Source organism: Rhinatrema bivittatum, chromosome 5, assembly GCF_901001135.1.
Source record: "Rhinatrema bivittatum chromosome 5, aRhiBiv1.1, whole genome shotgun sequence".
Lineage (NCBI taxonomy): Eukaryota > Metazoa > Chordata > Amphibia > Gymnophiona > Rhinatrematidae > Rhinatrema > Rhinatrema bivittatum.
The window spans coordinates 117,152,283-117,177,587 of NC_042619.1; the positions used below are offsets into that span (position 1 = coordinate 117,152,283).

General features: G+C 43.1%; 1 protein-coding gene across 2 annotated transcripts in view; it reads left to right on the forward strand.

Annotated features, from left to right (window-relative positions):
• Nucleotides 1-25,305, forward strand: part of ATP7B (ATPase copper transporting beta) — a 225,428-nt gene that overhangs the window by 81,293 nt on the left and 118,830 nt on the right. For both annotated transcript variants that reach the window (XM_029602798.1, XM_029602797.1), the window contains one exon: nucleotides 22,910-24,161. In XM_029602798.1, the coding sequence (XP_029458658.1) occupies nucleotides 22,910-24,161 (1,252 nt within the window). The remainder of the gene's footprint in view (nucleotides 1-22,909; nucleotides 24,162-25,305) is intronic.

The window sequence follows — 25,305 nt, forward strand, 5'->3', positions numbered from 1 at the left end:
ATTAGAATCCCTTCTGTACCAGCAGTGCGAGCAGACCCAGGGGGACCCTAATCAAGACCCCCTACAGCCAGGAGAGGGATCCAGAACCACTGATGAGGGCACCCTGGACCTGAGCATCCCCATTTCAGTGCCCCCACAGGAAAACTCCTCTTCTACTTGGAAGAATTTGGTACAGACACCATCAGTGAGTACTACTATCATCCACTCCTCAGAGCTGTCTCCCTGGAACCAGGTACTCTCTCCTCGAGGGCCTGCCTCCGTTCCAGCGCCAGTGCCATCTCTTACGTGGAACCGCTGTGTGAGTACTTTGCCAGCAAGTCTCTCTTCTTCCAGGGATCTGGTACTCGCTCCTCGAGGGCCAGCTCTCCCTATCTCAGAGCTTCTCCATACTTGGGACTCTGAGAATGTTCTATTGTACTCACTTTCTCAGTTCTCTCCACTACAGCACTGCTACCCGGAGGAACCGCTGTTCCAGCGCCCTAGGGAATACTAGCCCAGCCGGGCTACATCTTCTACTCACTACTGCCACCTCTGGTGGCTTCTCAAACTGTCTAAATAAAGAACTATCTGTGTTTGTGGGTCCAGAGCTGAGCCTGACCTGTGGCCCCTCACGGGACTTCCCCCCATGGGTGTGGTCAGCTGCCACCGTGTCCAAGGGTCCAACCAAACCTCACTAACTATAACAGATGCCTAGATCTTTTTCCTGGGTGGTAGCTCCTAATATGGAACCTTACATTGTGTAACTACAGCAAGGGTTATTTTTCCCTATATGCAACACCTTGCACTTGTCCACTCGTCGTATTCCTTTCCAGATCATTTATAAATATATTGAAAAGCACGGTCCAAATACAAATCCCTGAGGCACTCCACTGTATACCCTTTTCCACTGAGAAAATTGACCATTTAATCCTACTCTCTGTTTCCTATCTTTTAACCAGTTTGTAATCCACAAAAGGACATCGCCTCCTATCCCATGACTTTTTAGTTTTCTTAGAAGCCTCTCATGAGGGCCTTTGTCAAACGCCTTCTGAAAATCCAAATATACTATATTTACTGGTTCACCTTTATCCACATGTTTTTTAACCCCTTCAAAATAATGAAGCTGATTTGTTAGGCAAGACTTCCCTTGGGTAAATCCATGTTGACTGTGTTCCATTAAACCATGTCTTTCTGTACGTTCTACAATTTTGATCTTTAGAATAGTTTCTACTATTTTTCCCAGCACTGAAGTCAGGCTCACTGGTCTATAGTTTCCCGGATCACCCCTGGAGCCATTTTTAAATATTGGGGTTACATTGGCCATCCTCCAGTCTTCTGGTACAGTGGATGATTTAAATGATAGGTTACAAATTTTAACTAATAGATCAGAAATTTCATTTTTGAGTACCTTCAGTACCCTGGAATGCATACCATCCGGACCAGGTGATTTGCTACTCTTTAGTTTGTCAATCTGGCCTACTACATATTCCAGGATCACAGTGATTTGGTTCAGTTCGTCTGACTAATCACCCTTGAAAACCATGTATGATATCTGTCTCTACTAACTCAATCCCCAGATCTTTATTTCAAAGATTCACCTGCTTAATAACATGATGTGCTATTTGTTGTTTTTTCAATAATAATATCTGAATTCTAATCTTGTTAAATTTGGGAATAGTCTCCAAAAATGACTCATCTTCTAAAAAAGTAATACTTCTGACGTCTCCATTGCAAACCGTTCGGCTATAATATCTAATTTGCAAATATGCAAAAAAATTATTGGCTGATATTTCCTATTGATCTTTTAATTGTTGGAAGGACTGTTGGCATCCCATATCTGGGTCTATCTACTGCTTAAGACAGTACAGTCTTTTTCACTCCCATTGATGTATTAAGCCCCACTGGGAAATCCTTGTTACCAATAAAGTTTAAAAAAAAAAGGGGAGACAGTAAAAGATTTGCTATCCCTTTTTCGCCATCACCTCCTTGCTTTTCCAAAAGCAGAGACTCAATATGTAGTACAGTGTAATATAACACTGAAGTTTTATAGAGATATAGTAAATCTATGTTTCTATATAGCTAGCCCCTCTCCATCATATTTATTATGTAATGAGACTCAAGCTTGTATATATTGTATCAGACATGCAACATTATACAATCTTAGAGCCAGTACTGACAATCCTGAAAGTATAACAAATTTTGCTTTGCTTTGTATTCCATCAGATCATCTATGTGCTCTGTGTGTTACATATATCTGCTGTCTAAGAACTGGGGTTAACTGCTGGGCATGGAGCCATTTAAGTTGGGCTAGTTTTTTAGAAAGCTCCAATATTTTTTGAGAGCGTTCTTTTCTTTTGTGCACCCGATACACATTGATATGGCCTCTCAAAACTGCTTTGGCAGCATTCCAGTATGTCACTGCATTGATACCTTGTGTGGAATTTAACTCCATATATTCCTGCTTTCAATTGCAAGAACTGTACAAATTCTTTATCATGATACAAAAGCGCTGACATTTTCCAATAAGGAGCATGACCCCAGGGGCAGAGAAGGACCAACTAAGAAACTATAACTGAATGATCAGAGAAGGGTACATCGTACATTTTACACGATTGTATCTTATCAAACCATGACTCTGCGATGAGGAGATAATTTATTTTGGTATATACTTTGTGAACTACTCCTGGGGGAATTCTGCGCAAAAAAATTTAAAATTCTGCGTACAAAAACTTAAAATTCTGCAAAATTCTACAAACGTTAAATTGGTCAAAATAACACATTTTACATGACAGTCTTTAAGTAATTACATTTTAAATTAATACAGAAAAAAGCTATTTCTTAAAGATGCAGAATTTTAAATATTTTGAGCAGAATTACCCTAGAAATTCACTGTAAGAGTGCCCCCTTCCACTCGATCTCCCTACTCCCCTGGCCACTTTGCCCTCTCAGGCCCCAACTCCTTCACCTGCCAGTATCTCTCCCCTCCACCTCTAGGCTCAACCCCTTCCACTCTATTGCCAGTCCCAGAGTTTGACCCTGTTCTCAGTACTGCCCCTCACACAGGCTCCCTCTGTCCCTCCCTCTCTCACACACATGCTCCCTCTCTCTAATACATACATATACACACCCTCATACAGGTTCCCTCACTCTCTCGCACAGACACACACACACACACACACATCCCCTCATACAGGGCCCTCTCTCTTGCATACACACCCACAGAAGCTCCCTTTCTCTCTCTCTCACACATATATCCTCACACAAGCTACCTATGTCTCTCTCATGCACCCCTTCACACGGGCTCTGTCTCACACATACACAATCCCTTCACAAAGGCCAGCACCCTCACATACACACGATCCCTTTTTCATACACATGAGCTCCCAATCTCTCACACACATACGCACTTCTTCACAATCTCCTCATATAGGCTCCCTCTCTCTGAAACCCACACTCAAGCATCCCCCCTCGCCCCATGCTCTCTCTCACCCTCGCCTCCCCCATATCCCCTCCCCTCATATAGGCTCCCTCTCTCTGAAACCCACACTCAAGCATCCCCCCTCGCTCTCTTACCTCCCATGCTCTCTCACCCTCCCCTCCCCTCTCTCACGCCACACTCCATTCGCGGCACACGGGGGCCTTCCATCTTCGTCGCGAACGGAGCACGTCCCACGGCGCACGCGGACCTTCGTTTTCGCATGCTCTGTTCGCGGCATGCCGGGATCTCCTTTGCTATTTTCTGCGCAGAAAATGTCAATTCTGCGCAGGGGGGGGGAGGGAATTCTGCGCAAATTCTGCACTCCGCTGAAGTGCAGAATTCCCCCAGGACTAGTGAACATAAGAATAAAATGAGAACTCTTTGGCTTCTAGATCTAACAGGCGCCATCCATACATCAATTTCAACTCTTGGGATAAAAAAACCTACCCCATCTCAGCTTGCGTTTTCTCAGGAAGTTTATCCGGCTGACAATTTATGAGTGGATTGTTTGGGGTATTAAAATCTCCTACAAGAAGGGTATATCCTTCCCATGGAAGCAGTTTGGAAACTAAGGTGATAAAGAATTTGTGAGAGTATTGATTAGGAGCACATATATTGACAAAAACTACTTTAACGCCATAAATCATTCCTGCAGGAATAATATAATACCCTTCCGAGTCTTTAACCAGCCGCTCAGACTCTAAGGTGGTAACTTTTAAATTGGCACGCAGGTGCACATTTGCACACGTTCGTCGGCTCGCGCCCAGGGGATGAGGCCATTTTATAACATATGCCCGTATATGCGCACGTGTTATAAAATAGCCTGACGGCATGCACATGTGCACGCAATTTTAAGTGGATGAATGACTATGCGCGCAACTGCCACTTCTGCCACGTAAGTTGGGGGATTTTAAAAGACACGCATGCTTATGCCATTACCAATTTTACCAGTTCATTCCCAGTTCGCCCAGGTCAGGAATAGGACTTTAACCCCCCTCCCCCCAGTTTAATAGCCTCCCTTCTCCCTGTTAGCCCTGACCCTTAAAACCCCGCTGATCTATATATCTTTATTTTATAATTTGCACATCATCCACAGCAAAAGTAAAGTTATGTGACAAGGGACCCCTGCACGTGCCTGCGTACTTAAGTATTTATGTGCTAATTTCAAGTTAAAATCCAGAAACACCCATGCCCCGTCCAGACCTCGACCATGCCCCACCCCTTTTTTTGAACTTTTCATTTGTGTGCATAGCGGTAAGTGTATGTACATCCAAGCCACTTTTAAAATCCACTCGGCGCGCGTCAGCCTGACTTGTGCGCGCATCTCCCGGTTATGGCACCTGCCAGGCTTTTAAAATGTACCTTAAAGGGTGTATTTTTGTGAAGCAAGATGGCCACTCCTCTCTGTCTAGATGAAAATGAGGGGGAAATAAAAATGCCACCCATTCTTTTTTTAATTTGGCATGTTCTGTATCATCCAAATATGTTAAAAAAAAACCAAACAAAAACCAACGCCTGCACGATACTTTTTAAATTCCATCAAAAGTTTTTCCTCGTAATTGATGAGTGAAGTCCATCTATGTTAAGCGAGCAAAAAGGTCACCTTAGCCATACAGTGGCATGTGAGATGTCTTATGGAAAGTTAACCACTTCTTATCAGGATGGACTCCCCAGCCTGTGTCCCCCCTGTTGTTGTGCTGAAAAAATTCCTTTTGAATCATTGCCCAGTTTAGGATTACCAAAGCACTGTCAGGTGTTTACATTTGCTGCATTGTCATACTCATACACTCCTCCTGTAGTCACCCCCTCCCTATTCTGCACATAGAATAGCACACACAAGCATACCAAGAATCACACTAATAGCCCAACTATGTTTCCCTTCATTCCCTCCCTCCCTCATTACACCCCTGTTGCTTACATCAATATCTGTCCCCAATCTCAGAATTGAAAACACTCCACATTGCTCCAGCGCTGAGGTGATTCTTTCTCTCAGCTCCAAGTACTTCTGCGCACTTAAATCCTGGAGTCTGCGGTGACCTTTAGTATTTGTGGCTTCATTTCAATTAAGCAGCTTTCAAAATCGACTTATAAATCTCAGATGACTGTATTAGTAATAAACCTCCACTGGACGTTGATTATACGACTGCTTTGCTGTCAGTCATCCTCGCTATTCTGGACCATTAACTCTCACAAACCATTTTCAGCTATACGGAATGAATACTGGTGCCCTATATAACGTAACAGAGCGCCCGAACCTTAAGAACCATAAAACTCGTCAGTTTGTAACCAGGACCAACAGGCCCATTAGTTCAGGTAATGGCGATATACCAATATGTGTACGATCACACTTCCAGGCCATCAGTAATAGTATATATGTTCCCGCGCAGTTTTAATTAATTGAAGCCATTTTCTCACTGTCTTACTATTGCCGAAACGAGATCTCTCGCCTCACCCCACAGCCCGCAAGTATGCTGTTCCTCCTTCCATTTATTGTAATCTGCAAACAGTGAACAACTGCAATTACACGATTCCTCAGAACTATACCAGCCAGTCAACAAAAGCTTTTGATTCTCTCTCAGTGTTAAGCACCCTTTGTGGAATGCCTTTAGATGGGCAGGGAACTGCAGAGAAAATTGTATTCCTCTGTTGAAGAGCTGTGTGCAGTAAGGGGTGAACTCTTTCCGGACTGCCATCACCTTGGCTGAAAAGTCCAGAAAAAACAAGAGTTTGGTACTATCATATTTGACTTCTTTGATCTTACAGTAGGCAGCCAGAATTTTCACTTTATCTGTGTAGTTCAAATACTTTACAATGACTTGTCATGGTCTGGCCAGCTCCAGGCCCCCCGCCGATGCACCCTCTCAGCTAAAATCACTCGATCTTATATTTATACTAAGCTTTTCAGGGAGCCAACTTTCACAGAATTTTAAAAGCTACTCAGCTTGGATCATTTCTGGGACTCCTAAGATGCGCAAATTTATTGCGTAGCTACGATTCTCGAGATCATCTAACTTTTCCTCGAGTTGTTTATTTTTCTCTTGCAGTCCCATAGTTTCACTGCTTAAGACTTCTAGGCGATCATCATGATCAGTTAACTTATTGTTGATTCCGGTCAACGCCGCCTTACTTCATCCACTGAAGACTGAATTGTTTTTAAATTGATCCGTTAGCGCTTCTGAAACCGCTTGGATAAGCTCTTTTGGGCCGATGCAGTAAAGTGCGCTCAGGCCAGTTGGATGCGCGTTTTTGATGTGCTACTTTTACCCCTTATACAGTAAGGGGTAATAACACGTGGAAAACGCGCGGCCAACCCCCCCCCCCTCCCCAAAACTAATAGCGCCCGCAACATGCAAATGCATGTTGATGAGCCTATTAGTCCCATGCGATTCAGAAAATAAAATGTGCAGCCAAGCCGCACATTTTAATTTCGGCCGGCATTGGGAAAGTGTACAGAAAAGCAGAAAAAAACTGCTTTTCTGTACACCCTCTGACTTAATATCATAGCGATATTAAGTCGGAGGCCCCAAAAAAAAAAAAAAAAAATTTTTGAAATAAAAAATAAAAAAAAATTTTAAATCGGCCCGCGGGTTGGAAGACGGGCACTCAATTTTGCCATGGCTGTCAGCGGGTTAGAGAACCGACGCCGGTAAAGTTGAGCGTCGGCTGTCAAACCTGCTGACAGCCGCCACTTCTGTCAAAAAGGAGGAGCTGGAAGGTGGCAAATCTTAGCCAGCCTGCTGTCATTAAATGTTTGCCACCTTGGGGACAAACATAACGGATGCCTATTGACAAGTGCAGGGCTGGTCTTTAGTAGTTCCATAACTGTTTGAGCTGAAGGAAGAAAAGAAGTGCATTGAGTTCAACCCTCTTGTATCTATCTGGTAATCCAGAAGAGGACAAAAAGAGCCCTGTGTACAATGCTGACAGTTAAAAAAAGTTTAAAAGCTGCTGAGGGGGCGAGGTCCGTAGGACCAGTTTGAACAACCCTGGCATAGTCCACAATAACAAGGAAACCGAGGCCTAAATGGCAGTAACCCAGGGATCTGCGTGCCCAGAGTAGGAGAGAGACAGCAATCTATGGGAATGACCACAAGAGGTAATTTCCATGAGATTTCAATGTAAACCAGAATCAGTCTGAAATAAGGCTTCCGATGAATGGGTTGAATGCCCCATAAACTGTGTTGTCTGGGTTACAAGGCACTGAAACTGCCTGGATTGAAGGGGGTTCGACTTTGTTGAAAAAGTTGCAGCCTTCTAGTAATTAAAACACTCCAAATTACACTCTGTGACCTGCTGCATCCCACCCCGCACTGTTCTGTTGTTTAGAGTATTCTGAACAGAAACGGAGCTTGATAAAAGGACATGTATGTGTTAAACCATCGTTTATAATAATGTTATTGCAACACTATGCAGTACAACAAATCAAGAAAACCTTTCCATCCCACCCTCAAATTGTTGAGGAATGTATTTTGTAATACTAACGTAAACCAGAAGCTTAAGATATTGTTTTTGCTGTGACTAGCAAAGGTGAATAAAAATGCCAGGGGAGAACAGTAAGAGCAAATGGTGACCTGTGAATCACAGTGTTGGTCAGACAAAGGGGAGCCATGTAAATGCTTTCCTTTGAAGCCTGCTGAAGCCCTTCTTGCCCATACAAATGTTACATTTCCCTCTGGCTTTGCTGCAAAGAGGGGTGGGGGGCCATGGCTAGAGGCCAGTGGTATTATCCCCTGAACTGCAGTGACACCGAGTGGACCTGACTACGATTGCTAGGATTAGATGGATATTTTGGCAGGAGTTGAATGAACCTATGGCAGTTCTTGGAAACAAAACTTGGAGTGTAATTCCAGTCCAGAGCTAGTGAAGATCAGGGGATCGATTGCTAATGAGCTCTTTTACCCCTAGATTCATCAAAATGCAATAATAATAGGGGGCATCTTTGAATTATCACATGGTGCAGTAAACTTCCTATTTTGCACCTTGTGAAGAAAGAGAGAGAGAGAGAGAGTGAGGGTCATCTAATTGCTTGAGGTGAGGTGTTGGTGGTGATTTAGGGTTTAGGGGCCAGTTTTCATGCAGAGTGAGACGTACAAACAGCACAGTACACCTCGGTGAAGATTTGACTTCATTTGGAGAGAGGAAAGTCTCACAAAGATGAAATTTCTACTATGTTCTCTCACCCTAGCTTGATGGACTCTATAACAGGATACCAAACACACAAAAATTCCCCCAGTAGGATTTTTTTTAACTTTTCAAATATAGAGTTTGTGGGACCTTCATGAACACAGCTTGAAAATATCAGCAAGCCGTATAGACCTCTGGTTCAACTTTATTTTAATTTATTGTCAACATTTTTCAAACAACTTATTTTTTTGTTTTTCTTATTGTATTTTTATATAAAATGTCACGAAGGTCCCAGGACAGGTAATTCGCACAAATTTCAACCGGATACCATCTCTCTCTCTCTGTGTCTGTATTATGGTCATATTGCACAACTTAATGCCATGAAAAAAGGTGTATTTATTTATTTATTTATTTATTTGCAGTTTTTATATACCGACATTTGTTTAGTAACCTCACATCGGTTCACATCGGTGTAATTATTTCTCATGTTAAAACCATGTGAAATTGCCCCTCATTTTCATAATTCTCGCCCAAACTCCTCCCTAATCTCGCCCCTTCCCGAAATTTGCATTTGTGCCGTGCGATACCAATATTAATGCATGTGTTATCAGGTGCATTAATGCCATAACGCATTTTGATGAATGACCCTGTTAATTAGGTATAAAAGAAATGTTGTCTTTTGTGTACAGTCAGACAGGTAGAGTGAGGCAAAGATAGAAGGACATAGCAATGAGGTGAGGTTCTTACCTCAGCCGCATGGCTGCTACCACAAAGAGAGGAACAGTTGCAGCTAGACTGGGAGTGTTTCTGTTGCGACCGTCGCTGCCCGATGTCTCCACTATGCCCACCTTACCTCTTTGGCGACTCCCTCTTTGCTTGATGGAAGTTTGGCTGCCGCGGCGTCATCTTGCTGACCTCCTCCGGCGTCCCTGGACCGGCTGGATGCTGCACTCCGCCATGTTTTCCAGAAGCCTAAGGGCGCGCACAGCGCGGCCCCAACTCAAATACCAGCAGTGGCGCGAACCTCAGGGGCATCCCCCTGAGATTACATCATCTTCACCGGATACTTAAAGTCTCTGAACTCACTAACGAATCGAATTAGCAAAGGATTTCATATCTAGCTTCCTCCAGGTATCGCTGAGGATAGGATTCGCTCTCTGCTTACCTTGCTACTCTGCCTCCTCGGACTTTACCAGGGGTACCCGCTCCTCGGGAGCTTCGCTCTCTCTCTTGTTTTTCAGGTCGCAGTCTGGAACCGGTACTCGCTCCTCGAGGGCCCATGTTCCCGGACTTGCTACTGAATACCACCTCTGCCAGGAAGTCATTGCTGCCTACAACACCAGTGAGTTACCATCTCTGTCTCAGAGCGTTCCCTGGAACCAGGTACTCGCTCCTCAAGGGCCTATACATTCCAGTTCCTGAGCTGCTTCTCAGAGACTGTTGTGTGAGTGTTGCCATCAAGGTTCTGTTCCTGAACTCTGCATACCCTGCCTACTCACTATATTCAGTTTCTCTACAGCTCAGTTATCCAGGGATCGCTGTTCCAGTATCTGAGGGACTACAGCCCAGCTGGGCGCTTCCAGCTCACTACTGCCACCTCTGGTGGTTCAATATACTGTTGAATAAAAGAACTAGTGTGTGTCTGTCTCCTAACTCTGAGCCTGACCAGTAGCCCCTCTCGGGATCTTCCCCCGGGGGCTTGGTCATCTGCCACCGGCCCAAGGATCCACCCACAACTATCTCAAACACTAACAGTTTCCTCATAGTCATAGTCTGTAGGATAGTAATTATATAGCAGTACCAAGAATTTTGTAGTGAGGGAAAAAAGTGTGAACTTCAAGAATTATCTGACCTTTTTGTTTCATTTATAGCTAGAAGGACAGTATTTAGAATAGTATCTGCATACATTCAGTTTCAGGCTGACTTAGTTGCAGGGACATTCAGAAGATTTGTCTTGATTTTATAAAAGAGTAGAGAGGGAATTTATATTTTTTTGTGTGAGAACCGGGACTTCCAGTCTCCTGAAGCAACTGGACACTGCAGCTGAACTGAGCTCAGGATTTCAAGCATCTGCGTTGGCTTTATCAAGCACAAAGTGGAGCAGCTATGCCTAAAGAAAAGGAAACAGAGCTCACATGAGACTTAACTGAGAATTTTATTTTTCTGGCTAGAATTTAGGTGGGAGTTTGAAGTATTTTGCAAGTTAACTGAACTGAGATACAGAGAAGGGCTAGTGATTTTTCTTTTATGTCTTGCAACCTGATGTTTCCCACTTTTCCATGTTAATAACATCTTCTCATAAGAATCCTAATGAGCTGGGTAACTGTGCACGCACTGATTTTATAGCTACATAAGGAGGGTTTTATGTTATTACTTATTGATCTATTCTCTGCTCCAGCCTCTCCTTCCCATCCTTGGTGCATTACATGTGTCTGACCCTAAACACACAGGTGTGAGAGGTGGAGTTATTTTTCTGTCCCCTCTCCCCTGGTTTACACTATAAGACTTTAGCATTGCTATTTTACTTCAGTTAGCTCTAAACCTGAAAGTGCTGTTTTCTAAAATAACATCTTACCTGCCTAAAGAATTTTCCTAAAATAAAAGACTTAACCAAAGCTGCTTAGAGTAATCCATATTTAATTAAACCTATGGGTATCCAGTGCATCATGTGTAGTAAAGATGTACTGCAGCATTTTGTTGAGTACACACATGCTGTGTGTACATTTTTCTCTCTAGGTACCCATGCATTTGCCATAGAACAGAAATCTTACAACAGATCATTATGGAAATGAATGCATACATGAGGCAGATAAAGACCAAATGGCCCATCCTATCTGCTTAGTTGCTCTAGTTCACACTGCTAAGCATATATCCAAACTGCCAACTGTAAACGTGTGATTTCTTTTAGGATATCACTCCATATCCAAGACAGTTTTTGTTGTTTTCCTGTTTGGTTCTCTACCATCCTTGATAGGTGAGCATAAAAATTACCATACTTAATCCAACCTCCCGACCATGTCTTATTGCCAAGCTTGTAATCTAAACAACTACCAAAACTAGTGATTGCCTGAACATCTGGCCACCAAGGTCCTGTGATCTTGCTGGCCGGTAGCTGTCTATCATCAGTCTGCTGGCATTGACTCAGTTGGTTTCTGAGGAGGTTTAGCTTGTGGCACCATCTCAGCTAACCTATGGCTCTGCAAAGTTACTAGGTCATGATTCCTTTATCTACCCCTTGTTTTCTTCTTATCACATTGCTCAGTGATAGCAGGCCAGTACCAGCCTGTTAGCACCACCCTGATTGGTTTCTGAGGAGTTGTAGATTGCTGGGTCAAACCTGGCTACCTCATGGCTTGCAATGTCACTAGTTTGTGCTTTCTTTATCTGTCTCTTTTTCTTTTTACAAATACCCCAGCCTCTGTCCTCAAGAGCAGAAAAGATGGATTGTTTGCAAACTTTCCAACCCTATTCCTATCACTGTCTGTCCTGAGCATGCTTGAAGGCTGTCATAGTACTAGTTTTCACAATGTAATCCCAGTGCCTACTTAAGAGGGCCTGCCCCTGTGGACAGCACATGTACTTTTCCCCATAAGTGGAAGAACACTTGTTTATCCATGGAAATCCCTTTGCAAATGTCCTTCTTTATCTTCACTTTTCTCCATTTAAAAACTATTGAATGGATTGAGTTTCTAGTCTACTCCATGTTTCTGGGGCAGTATTACAAACAAATAAAAGGCACCGCCATGGGGGCCACCATGGCTCCCGACCTTGCTAACTTGTATGTGACTGCATTCGAGAAAAAATGGATTCAGAACAACCAATTCAGCACACATATAAGCCTGTGGAAGAGATTTATAGATGAAATCTTCATGATTTGGCAAGGAGAAGAAGATGAATTACTACGATTCATACAGTGGCTAAATGCATATAGTACCCATTTGCAATTCACTAGTCAACATCACAACCAATGAATATCATTTTTGGACATTCAGATTATGGCAGACCAAGGAGGGGTTTAGCTTCTCAATTTTCCGCAAACCCATGGATAGGAATATGTTACTACATTATTCATCATATCATCCTGATCATTTAAGGGACAATTTGCTGGTCGGCCAATTCCTTCGGTTAAGAAGACCATGCTCTACGGTCAAGGAATACAAGGTACAAGCAGAAGATATGAAGGACAGGTTCTTCCAACGGGGGGATCCCATCTCAGTTATAAAAAAAAAGGCCTACAAAAGAGCTAGATGGGCAAATAGGGATCTGCTTTTACAACCGAAATCAGTACAGACTAATGAAGATTGGCATGTGTATTGCCATTCACACCACAGACACAAAAGTTGAAAAAAAGCATTTTGAAACATTGGTCTCTGCTTCAAATACAGCCAGTCTTTAAAGAAACGCCCATGTTTGCATTGACCAGAGCTAAGAATTTAAAAGATCTAGTAGTGCATTCTAACCTACTTTTGGAAGAAGAACACACAGACACATATCCAGTGGGTCAAAGCCCATGCCTAAATATAACCTATGTATCCATATGTATACGGGCACACAATTAGAGATTCCAGGACGTAGGACGTTTTATTTTAAAGACCGATTCACATGTGAATCCACCAATGTAGTATATGCACTGTGGTGTCCGTGCGATATGGTTTATATAGGGAAGACAACCCGCAAAATCAAAATAAGGATCCAGGAGCATTTGAGTCGCCTCAGACATCAAACGGAAGGAGCACTATTAGTGGCTCATTGGCAGGAGGCAGGACATCAAATACAGGAATTTACAGTGGCAGTGGTCTTTCAGGTTAAAAAACATCCAAGGGGAGGCGATTTGAACCTTAAGTTAATGCAGATGGAACAACGATTCATGTACACATGGGACACAGTTATACCCAAGGGTTTGAAAAGGGGACTGGATGCCGGGTTGGTGTCAGCAGGGGTCCCCTTTCAGTCTTGTCTTATAGTAAAAAGTACGTGTGAAAAATAAAATAAGAAAACATAAATGAACCCAACACCGCGGGGTGGTGGGTAGGTTTCATGAGGTCTAACATCTTGCTGTCCTGTGAGAACACCTGTTACAGGTAAGCAACTCTGCTTTCTCATAGGACAAGCAGGATGGTAGTCCTCACATATGGGTGAGTACCAAGCTGAGGTTGCCTGAGCAATGCATCAAATGCACCCAAGACGTGCAACAGGCACAACAGGGGTGGAAATTTGGTTAGGAGGGCATCCTGAACCCTGAACGGGTCGGTGGAAGGATGTTGGGAAATTCTCACAGGACAAGCAGGATGGTAGTCCTCATGAAACCTACCTGCCACCCCAGTAGGTGCCAGTCAAAGTTCTAGAAACTTTGACAAAAGTGTTCCGTGATTGGCCTCCATCCTGATGATGTCACCCATATGTGAGGACTAATATCCTGCTGTCCTGTGAAAATACCTATTACAGGTAAGCAACTCTGCTTTCCAGTTGAAGCCATGTTTTTGAGTCAGGCCTTCAGTAGTTTTGGTTTGTATATTTGGGGGTGGTGGAGGTAGGTTTGAGGTGACAAAGTATTGTCTGCCTACGGAAGACCTTATATATCTATCTCTATCTCTATCTATCTAGATACAAAAAGATAATTATATAAGGTGCTCAACAAACAGACCCAAAAACACTAAAGAAGTGGGGAAAAGCACTAGTGTGAGAGAATATGATAACAATTTAACAAAGTAAATATTCATATTTACTCAACAAAGATAAAATACAAGAACACCGTAATCCTCCTAAATAAATATGTCATCAAACAACCTTACATGTGTCCCTATATATATATGCATAGGTTTAACAGTCAGATTTCTGAAACATAGCAATGTTAATACAGTATAGTTTGCTCAAAAATGGAAAAAGGAAGGTTGCTCCTACTATGTGACAGGGACTGACCAATGGCACCGGTAGCCCCTGTGACATAGTATGGGCAAAGGCTATCGGCGCCATTTTGATTACTGGCAGCCAACGGCCCGAGGGCAGGAGATCGCTCCGGGATCCCTGCTGGACCCCCAGGGACTTTTGGCCAGCTTGGGGGGGCCTACTGACCCCCCCCCCCAGGACTTGCCAAAAGTCCCTGAGGGTCCAGCGGGTGTCCGGGATCGATTTTGTTGTTGGCTGCCAGTAATCAAAATGGCACCAATAGCCTTTGCCCATACTATGTCACAGGGGCTACCGGCGCCATTGGTCAGCCCCCATCACATGGTAGGAGCACAAGATGGTGCCAATGGCCATGTGACAGGGGCTGACCAATGGCGACGGTAGCCCTTGTGACATAGTAGTTCAGAAGCTATCGGCACCATTTTGAGCGAGGCTGGCATGCCGGGCACGGAGGGACAAATGGCTCCCGGGACCTCGCTGGACCACCAGGGATGTTAGTAAGTCTTGGGGAGGGATCGGGATGAGGGGGGTGGTTGTATTATAGTTAATCTTAATGCTTGGTGTGGTTTTTAATTAAAAAAAAAAAAAATGTGCCCCTCTCTCCATACAAACCTGAAAAACGGATTTTCCCCAAAGTTTGGGGAAATTCCTTTTTGGGGTTCGGGGCCCCCGACCCACGACGAATTAGGCAATTTCGTTGTAATTGCCTAATTCGTGATAAAACGATTGCACATCTCTAATATTTAGTGGACGGTCGCACCACTGAATATACCTGGCTATTTTAATGTTAGCCAGTTATGTCTAACCAGCTAGCTTTAGGACTGCCCTGCGGTTAACTCCTAATATCTTATGTGGCTAACTCTGCTATGCCCGAAAACCCCCTCCCACCTGTGACTTATGCGGCTAGAATTCAGCCACATACGGTGATGAATATTACCAGGTAGCTATTTAGACGGATAACTTTTCAGTTATCTGTCTAAATGGTTTTTGAATATCAAGCTCAAGATGGGAGTGCATAGCACTGGACAAAGAGGTAGATACAATTGACATCTCAGAGAGCTGGTGGAAGGAGGATATCCAAAGGGACACTGTCATACCAGGGTACAAATTATATCGGAATGATAGGATGGATCAAATTGGTGGAGGGGTGGAACTACATATTATAGAAGAGGGCATCGAGTCAAACAGGATAAAAGTTCTGCAAGAAACAAAATGCAATGTTGAATCTTTATGGATAGAAATTACAGGTCTAAAGGGGAATAAAATAGCAGGGGGGGGGGCGTTTATTACTGTCCACCTGGTCAGAATGAATAAACAGACAATGAAATACTAAAAGAAATTAGGGAAGCTAACAAAATCAGCAGCACAATAAGAATAATAATAAGTGATTTCAATTATCCCTATCACATCAGGACATGCTAGAGAGGTAAAGTTCCTAGATGAATTAATTGATTGCTTCATGGAACATTTGGTAGAAGAGCCGACAAGAAGGGAAACTATTTTAGACCTGCTCTTCAGTGGATCACTGAATTTGGTAACACTGTTGGTGCCCCTTAGCAATAGTGATCACACGATCAAATTTGATTTAATAACTGGAGGGAGGACACTAAAGAAATCTACTGCTACAGCATTTATTTTTCAGAAAGGTAACTGATAAAATGAGGAAAATGTTTAGGAAAAAGCTGAAAGGAGCAGCTGCAGAGGTTGAGTTTACATCAGGCATGGAGGTTGTTTAAAAATCAAACACATGAAAACCTTAAAGTGATTTATATCCATGCACACAATTTACTTCATATTATTGTGACCATTCATAATAGGCATTCCTGGCTATCTCCAACCCTTCATTGCCTTTTGCTTAACCATCAGTCATCCTTCAGTTCATATTATTATTTTCAACATTTTATGCAATTAAAAATGACTTAGTTAACTTAGCTTAGCGCTTGCTCTGTTATCCTCCAACTGAAATTGCCCTGACACGGTCCATGTTTCGTAGCATGGCATCAGGGGACGTGGCTGTAACAGTCAAAACCAGAATTGTGCAATAGCTCTTAATCTATAAACAAAAAAGTTTGGTTATAAGAAATCCTTCAATATCACACACAGAGTTAAAATTATGCTGCCTACTCTCACTGGAATGGTTTATCGAATCCCTTTGGCACAAAAAAAACAGAAGTAATATCAATAGAGGTAGAAAATTTATACCAATGCAAAAATAATTAAATTTTTTTTTTGTCACTAGTTAAATTATAGAATACCACTCTATTTCAAGGTTCAGCCTCACCGGTGAAAAGGTTTTAAGATAGAAAATCTGTTATGCTCAGGCTTGTGGACCCTTGGGCCGACGGGAGGATGGAATACCTTGGGGGAAGGCCCGAAGGTTCTCTCGTCGGGTGGCGAGGCAGGAACCAAAGATGTAACCGGTGGGCCCTCGACACTGTAGGCAGGCGTGACGGTGGGAGCGGACGAAGAGTTGTGGCGTCGAGGCTGGAGGTGTGTCTTCACCGCTGGAGATCCGCGGGCCCCCCTGGGAGGAGCCCGTAGGGACCCAGACAGCTGGGGCTTAGGTGGACCTTTGAGAGGTCAGGCAGCTAACGTACGGTGCAAGGGTTGACTGGAGCTTCACCCCTGGAAGCCCGAGGTCCCCCCGAGAGGAACCCGTAGGGACCCGGGCCACTGGGACTTAGGCGGGCCCTTGGAGGTGATGGTCAGAAGGAAGTCCGAAGTCGAGAGCCAGAAGGTCGTCGCTCACCAGCCCGAAATCGGAGCGGCCTCGGAGGGAACTTTCTTTCGGCCTCCTCCCACCTTCCCCTCCCTAACCCACCCCCCAGCCCTATCTACACCCCCCCGCGAGTTACGCCAGAGGCAGGCGTAACTCGCGCGCACCAGCAGGCTGCTGGCGCTCCATCACCCGAGAACTTGGAGAACTGGTGCAGAGTCCTCAGATAAAAGTACCCACAGACTTTGTAACCATCCACTGAGAGGTGGATTTTTTAAAAAGTTACGCATGTACATATAACGTACTATCGTAGCACTTTTCAAAAGCCCCTTTGCATGGGTAAAGTACATTTGAAAATCAGTTTTATGCGTGTAAATGTTTTTGAAAATCAGGCCCATGGTTTTGAAAACTGCCCTATAAAGATTTTTGCTTTTTCAATGGCTCCTTATAGTTTTGTCCACTGTTCTGCTTTATCTGGATCATTCCAACTTTGCCATCATCTTCCTAATGTACTCCCCTCTCTTAACAAAACTGGTGCTGTTGAAATCCAGGACTCTGACCTTTATTTGCCTTTGCTCTTACATTAAAAATCTCTCTGTGATGGTCCCGGAGCCCAGGTGACTACATACTATGACACTAAAAACACTTTCCCCATTTGTAACTGCCAGGTCCAGTATCGCCCTCCACCTTGTGGATTTTATTGCCATTTGCTTAAGGAGCTACGTCGTAGGATAGGAAGTCCAAGACACTCCGTTTCTAACTGATTCTGCAGCAAGGGTGTTCCAATCAACATCTGGCAGATTAAAATTTCCCACCATCAACATATCTGCCTTCATTGCACTCTTATGGGTGCCTTTGACTCTAGCTGATTTGATTTTTCAGCTATGTCAAATATTTGGAATGCCTCTCAAGACAGTTTCCTGCATTAGAATAGTGTCGGTGAAAAGGTAAACAATGTCACTCTACTAGAGATGCCGACCGCATAAATGTACATTGTTCCTATTTCTTCTTATGTGTGTTTGCCATTGTCAGTTGTAACATGCAGGACAGCATTCTTTATATGTGCTAATGAGAGACCAAGCCATTTCCACCTTGTCTTGAGATTCTCTTATGTTTCTAAGATATCCATTGTGCTAATACTCTCTTTGAAACATTGCATTACTCAAATGTGTCCAGCTATCACTTCTGCAATTCTGGCATACAGTGGGGCAATCATATTATTGATGTCAAAAGAAATCAAGTTCCTTTAGCCAGTAATGCATTTACCATATATTAGAACATGAAACATTAGATGTTCTGGCCTTATTACACCATCCGTGAAATCCACTGGCAGGTATCAATTAAATTATCCGTGTCAAGGTACACAACTATTATTATTATAATTCATTTATATAGCACTACAAGGCACACACAGCATTGTACAGACACATATAAAAGATACTCACTGCTTCATCGAACTTACAATCTAGTCAGGACACAAAGAAATCACAGCTTAGTTTGAGGTTCAAGAAACTGATTATTGTAGAAAACTGGTTAACTATGTTACTATGAGAAGAAGCAACAAACATGCGGTGAGCTGTCTCTTCTATCAATAATTTTGAAAATCAATAAATAATGAAGAGACCAATATCTTTACCTATCAAAAAACAGTAAGACGTGCCTGAAGAAGAAATGGTATCAGAAACAAAATCATTGTAAATGGTTACTCCCCTGTCTCCAGTCCGCAGTGGGCTTCAAACAGGATTCAGAAAGAAGCGCTGGTTGTGGAATCGTTTACCATATTCTTCTTGAACTTTACCCTGACTTCTATCTTTAGAAATTATCTACCATATTGCTAAAAAAAAAAAAAAAATCATCTCTTTCTTTCAGTTCTTATCACAAAAGTATTACTTATCTTTCTCAAAACTGTTCATAAAACACACGCACAATTTTTTGCATAGCTCTATGTTGGACTAACTCTATCTATGATCCCCTGAGGAAGGCGGGAAGTCCGCCAAAACATTGGCCATGTTGGGGTAGCGTGAGTGGCAGCAGGGGTGTTTTAGGAATAGTTTTGAGAAAGATAAAGTAATGTTTTTATGATAAGAATGGAAACAAAGAGTTGATTGTATTTTTTTAATTTTTTTAGCAGTATAATTTCCAAAGAAAAAAGTCAGGGCAAAGTTCAAGAACAATATGGTAAACGATGCTTTCTGAATCCTGTTTGAAGCCCATTGCGGGCTGGAGACAGGGGATTAACTCTTTAGCACGGTTTTGTTTCTGATACCATTTCTTCTTCAGACACGACTTACTGTTGTTTTTTTTTGATAGGTAAAGATATTGATCTCTTCATTATTTATTTATTTATTTATTTATTGATACTATGAAAAGAGAGCCACGCAAGAACCAATTTTAGGATTTAAAAACTGCTTCAGAAAAACGGGGTTTGAGGTAGGATTTGAGTGGGCAGCTGTAACTGAGCAAAAGATCTCTGCCCTCAGGGACGGTAACTTTTAAACAGCTGCGCGGGTGCACATGTACGCACTTAGGGCAGCCCGCGCAGATGGATGTGGCCATTTTATAGAAATATGTGCATATGATATAATATCAGCTCTACGTACATACATATGCACACAATTTTGTATGGACTTCCGCTTGTGTGTACAAATGCCGGCTCTACGGCGTAAGTAGGAGGATTTTATTCGATACGCACGCTGATGCAATTACCAGTTTCCCCAGTCCATTCCCAGTTTGCTCAGGTAAAGGCTCCTGATGTCCTAATCCCCCTAATTAACCTTCCTCCCTTTTTTCCTATTAGCCCTGACTCTTCAAACCCCGCTGACTAACCCTGATGTTTTTTTTAATTTTAAAATCTACACGACATCCATTACAGACAAAGGTATGAGGTAGGGGACCCCAGCGCGGGCTTGTGCGCGTAAATACCTTATGCACAAATTTCAAGTCACCTTCCTGGAATGCCCATGCTCTGCCCAGGCCACACCCTGCCCCTTTTTTAACTATTTGATTTGTGTGCGTACTGGGAGATACTTGAGTGCTTCTTAAAATCCACACGGTGCATGCCAGTCCGATACACGTGCTTATCTCCCAGCTTTGGTGCGTGTAGGGCTTTTAAAATTGACCTATAAGAGTCTGTATAAGATGAGCAGCACTGGAACTAAACAGGAGTCATTAGCATTTGAAAGATTGCTTTAATTACTCTACCAATTGAGATAAGTTACAAACAGTAGGAAAAACCTGTAAAAACAGTTTTAGTCAAACTGTTAGCATAGTTGCACAGATAGCGAAACTCTCATTCAACTTCATATACAAAGAAAGGCCAATTTTTTAACTATGAAACACTTAGAGGCAGAGCCGGCGGAAGCACTAGGCGAACTAGGCAGGGGCCTAGGGCGCCAGGGTTCCAGGAGCAGCAGCCGCGGCAGCAAGAGAGATAAAGCCACAGCAGCCACGGGCAACCCTTCTGTTCTCACCCTGTAGAGTATGGAGGCATAGAACACACTTGAGGCAGCTTTCATCGCAGGCAGGAAGAGAAGGGCTGAGCCCTCACGAGGCTCTTCCTTTTATTGTACATTCATACAAAGGCAGATGATGTGTCATTACATGATTGGCTATTTTCCCATAGCAACAGACGAGTCCCTACACCATTGGCTTTGGCTCAGGGGGTGTGCACGGATCATCTTATTGGCTGCTGAAATCTATACCTCCTGACTTTGTCCTGCCTCTGACTAAGGAAAACTCAGCCCTTCTTTCAGGCTAGCAGGGTTAATTATAAGCCAGAGAAATACATGAAGTCAGGTATCCTCTCCTTGGCAGAGACTTAAGCACAAGTGATGCTTTTATTCAGGCAAGGCCAGGGAGAAGGGAAGATAGTGTTTAAACCCTGATGAAATGGCTTGCTGGTAAAGCTTATATTTCCCACATCACCCGACCCGACTGCACATTGCGGTTCTGCCACGGAGCTGTCGGCCGACTCCATCAAGCACCATCCGTGAAATCCACTGGCAGGTATCAAATTATCCTTGTAGAAGTCTTTTGACTTCTACAAGGATAATTTGTAGAGTCTTGCTGTCACACAGCACGCGCTCGCCGCCTCCTCCTCCTTCACCAAGATTGCTCTCGCGCAGTCCCTGACTGGCAATTTCGATTTATTCGTTTCCCCTATTGGCCCTTGTCTCCTGTCAGAGTCTGCGGAGGAGCAAAGCGAGGGCAGAGAGTGTAGCTTACAGGGCAGTGATGAAGCAAGAGGGGAAGCCAAGGGCCGGAACTGCAAGCCCCAGCACCTTGAGCCCGCCGAAACCTGTGCTGGCAGAAGGAGGAAGGAGGGAAAGGCAAAGAAAGAAAAGAAGAGGGAGCCCGATTGCTAGCTCCAGTCCAGTGCTGGACAGCAAGCAAGAGATTTGGGGAAAGAGAGAGAGAAAGATGAGAGCCCAGTACTTGAGGTGATGTAAATACTTAGGGGAGAGAAACTAGAGAGAGAGGGCGAGGAGGCACCGGCACAGGGTGATGGGCAACTCTCAGTACAAGCAGAGGAGTAAGAGGCAGCTGGGAATGAAGTTGGCATACAGCAGCCCAGCATTGTTGTTGCTGGGCTGCTGTATGCTGTATGCTGTATGTTCCTCCTACTTTAGGGTTGAGAATCTCTTATGCATACACAAGTGAGAAAGAGAGAGACATACACACAATAGGATACAGGTACACAAAAACCACAAAGTCAGATACAGGCAAACATCATGTACACATACATACATACTCTCATAGGTTGGAGCAGGAACCAGAAGCATAAGGGTGAGAGAGGTGGGCAATAGTGGCAAAGGTTGGGGAAAATGAGGGACTGAAATTAGCAGTCAGCAGTTGGGAGGGACCAGTTTCAGCAATTATGTGACAAAGAGCAGATTCAGTATCAGTTACCATGGATGTACCTGTGGCCCCAGAATTGTGGAAATCTAGGGACCTTAGCTATAGAATCACTGCAGTTACAGTTATCCAAATTGTGAAAAAGAAATGCAGTGCGTACACAGTCATGGTTTATATCAGTAGGAAATAAAAATTTCAAAATATTTTCAATTTTTATGGATTGTTTTTAATTAACAGAAACTTATGCAATATGATTAATATATATTTAAAAATAATTTTTTTTGTGCAACTTTGGTTAGATGAAAATTTGCATGTGATAACTCTCTTATACCACAGCAGATTCTTATTTAAGCAGTATTCCTGTGATATAGCCAGATATCAGTATGTGACTGATCTTAAAAGACTTGAACCAAAGATTTGAAATTAAATCTAGGGCAATCGCCTCTCTACCAAAGTGATCACCGCTTTTGGAAAGAGAAAATTAAAACAATTAAATCATAGCTTTAAATACCTTGAAATCTTTCTGATAACTTGCAGCTGTACCTGTGATACTCCACCAGGCTTCTGCTGTCATGTAATGCTATTTGGGACTCAGACCTGATTGCCTGACACCACTGTTCCATATTTCTAAGTTTATTAAATTAAGTTCATATTACAGTACAGTATTTATCTTTTTTTTTAATCTGTTGCCCAATGCAAACAAAACCTTTTGCTAAATGATGTTGTTTTCATAGCTATCTACTGATACTACATTCAAATAACCCTGGGATGCATATGTTTATACAGGCAACTAGAACTTCAAAATTGTATAGATGTAGCTACAGCGGTTTAATCTTTATCTTTCATCCTATTAGGTCTTAATGAAGACTGCTTGTGTAAAGAAACAAACTATGCCAGAGAGGTGTGGCTTCGATAACGCTGCCTATGAGGGTAGTTTAGATAGCCTATGCCCTTTACCAACTGACACGGGCACTGCTGTGGTCAACATCGTGGGCATGACATGCCAGTCTTGTGTTCAGTCCATAGAAGGCAGAATTTCCAATGTGACTGGAATTGTGAGTATAAAGGTATCCCTTGAGCAGAACAATGCTGTGATACAATATCTGCAATCAGCTATAAATCCACAACAGATTTGTCTGGAAATTGAAGACATGGGCTTTGAAGCTAACCTGGCGGAAGGAAAGCTAACAGCATTATCTCCAAGAATTTCATCTGCCATTGGTGAAGCAGTGGTTAAGATTAGAATAGAAGGTATGACATGCCAGTCTTGTGTCAACACCATTGAAGGAAAGATTGGGAAGTTACAAGGTGTGGTGAAAATCAGAGTTTCTCTTAGCAGCCAGGAAGCAGTCATTGGTTATCAGCCACATGTCATTCAACCACAAGACCTCAAGAGCCATATAGACAACATGGGATTTGAAGCCACAGTTAAGTACAAACCAGATCCACTAAAGCTTGGAGTAATCGATATAGAACGTTTACAGAGTATGCACAAAAATAGCAATTCTTCTATTCTCAATCACAGCAACAATAACGATGTCGAGTCAGGGGCAGAAACATTAAATGGTATATTAGCTGTAACTTTGGGAGTGAAAGGAATGCACTGCAGATCTTGTGTCCTTAACATAGAAGGAAATATATCTGATCTTCCTGGTGTCCAATGTGTTAAAGTCTCCCTTGAGAATGAAAATGCCGTTGTACATTTCAATTCTGACATAATTACACCAGCCACTTTAAAAGAAGCCATTGAGGCCCTTCCACCAGGTAACTTCAAAGTATCTCTCCCTCTTGGGCCAGAAGAAAATCATAGGATGGATGCCTCACATAAATTGTCTTCCTCAGCATCATCCAACGCATTTGGAAAAAACCTTGGAAAAGAAGCACAAAACACAACTTGTACAACAGTGATTCGTATTGATGGAATGACCTGCAACTCTTGTGTGCTTTCAATAGAGGGCATGATTTCACAGAAGAAAGGGGTACATCTAATAACAGTATCTTTAGCTGATGGAACTGGGACTGTCCACTATGATCCTACCTCAACAGATGCAGAAGAATTACGAGCTGCTATAGAAGACATGGGATTTGATGCTTCTCTCATTACTGGTACATACGGGTATTTAATATTTTTTAGTTTGGTGAAGTTATTTTGAGTTGAGACTGTCATGTTTGTTTGTATTGTAGATTCCTTAAGCAGAATAGAATGTCCAGACTGATTCCAAGCAAAATCTCAGGGCATTAATTCCCAAACAATCATTTTTAATGTTCATTGCTTCTGCTCTTAAAAAGCTGGTATCCTGAGAGTTGGAAGGGGTATATATGATAATGGGGTACGGGCCATAGCATTTAAGGAATAGAGAGGATCATATTCAAATATTCAATAAGCTGCTGAGTGGACAAGTTATCCGGTTAAAATTAGTTGGATAACTTGTCCTGTATATTCAATGGGATAAATGTCCTGCTGAATATAATTCCCTAAAAATCCTAACCGGCTATAGTTGAAAATAACTAGTTAGGTTTTTTAGTTATCTGGCCTTGTATATCTAGATAACTTGCTACTTAACTGGGTATCTTCAAAAGATATTTGTCACGGTTGGGCTCCGGTCAGGAGTCGAGAACACCACTAACAGGGGTGTCTCTGGGTGGAGAGAGGCAGGGTTGCAGAAGAGTCCAGATGCTGGCTGGTGCAGGCAGGAATGAATGAACCCTATGGGCAAGTGGGAAGGTGGAATAGGCAAATGGAGTTTCACACTGACTGGGGATACCTAATATCAGATGCATGTAGGTAAGGGTGAACTTAAGTACTGGTACTGCATGGAGGTATGTGTGAATGTGAATGCAGGTACAGGTGTACAGGAAACTGGAACTGGGTGCTAGTAAGGATGAATTCAGGAAGCGTGCAGGTAAGAGTGATAATGGCTGGAGGTATAAGTGACTGAGAAGAGAAAACAAGACTGACAGAGAACGGTACAGACAAACCAGGACAGCACTGACAATGAACATAAAACACATAGGCCCGAAGGAAGCAGAGCAGGGCAGAGGGCCCATAGGCCACACACACACCCTGTAGGCAGAGGGCCCGTAGGCCACACACACACCCTGTAGGCAGAGGGCCCGTAGGCCACACACACACACACAGAAGGCAAAGGGCCCGTAGGCCACACACACACACACAGAAGGCAGAGGGCCCATAGGCCACACACACACACAGAAGGCAGAGGGCCCGTAGGCCACACACACATACAGAAGG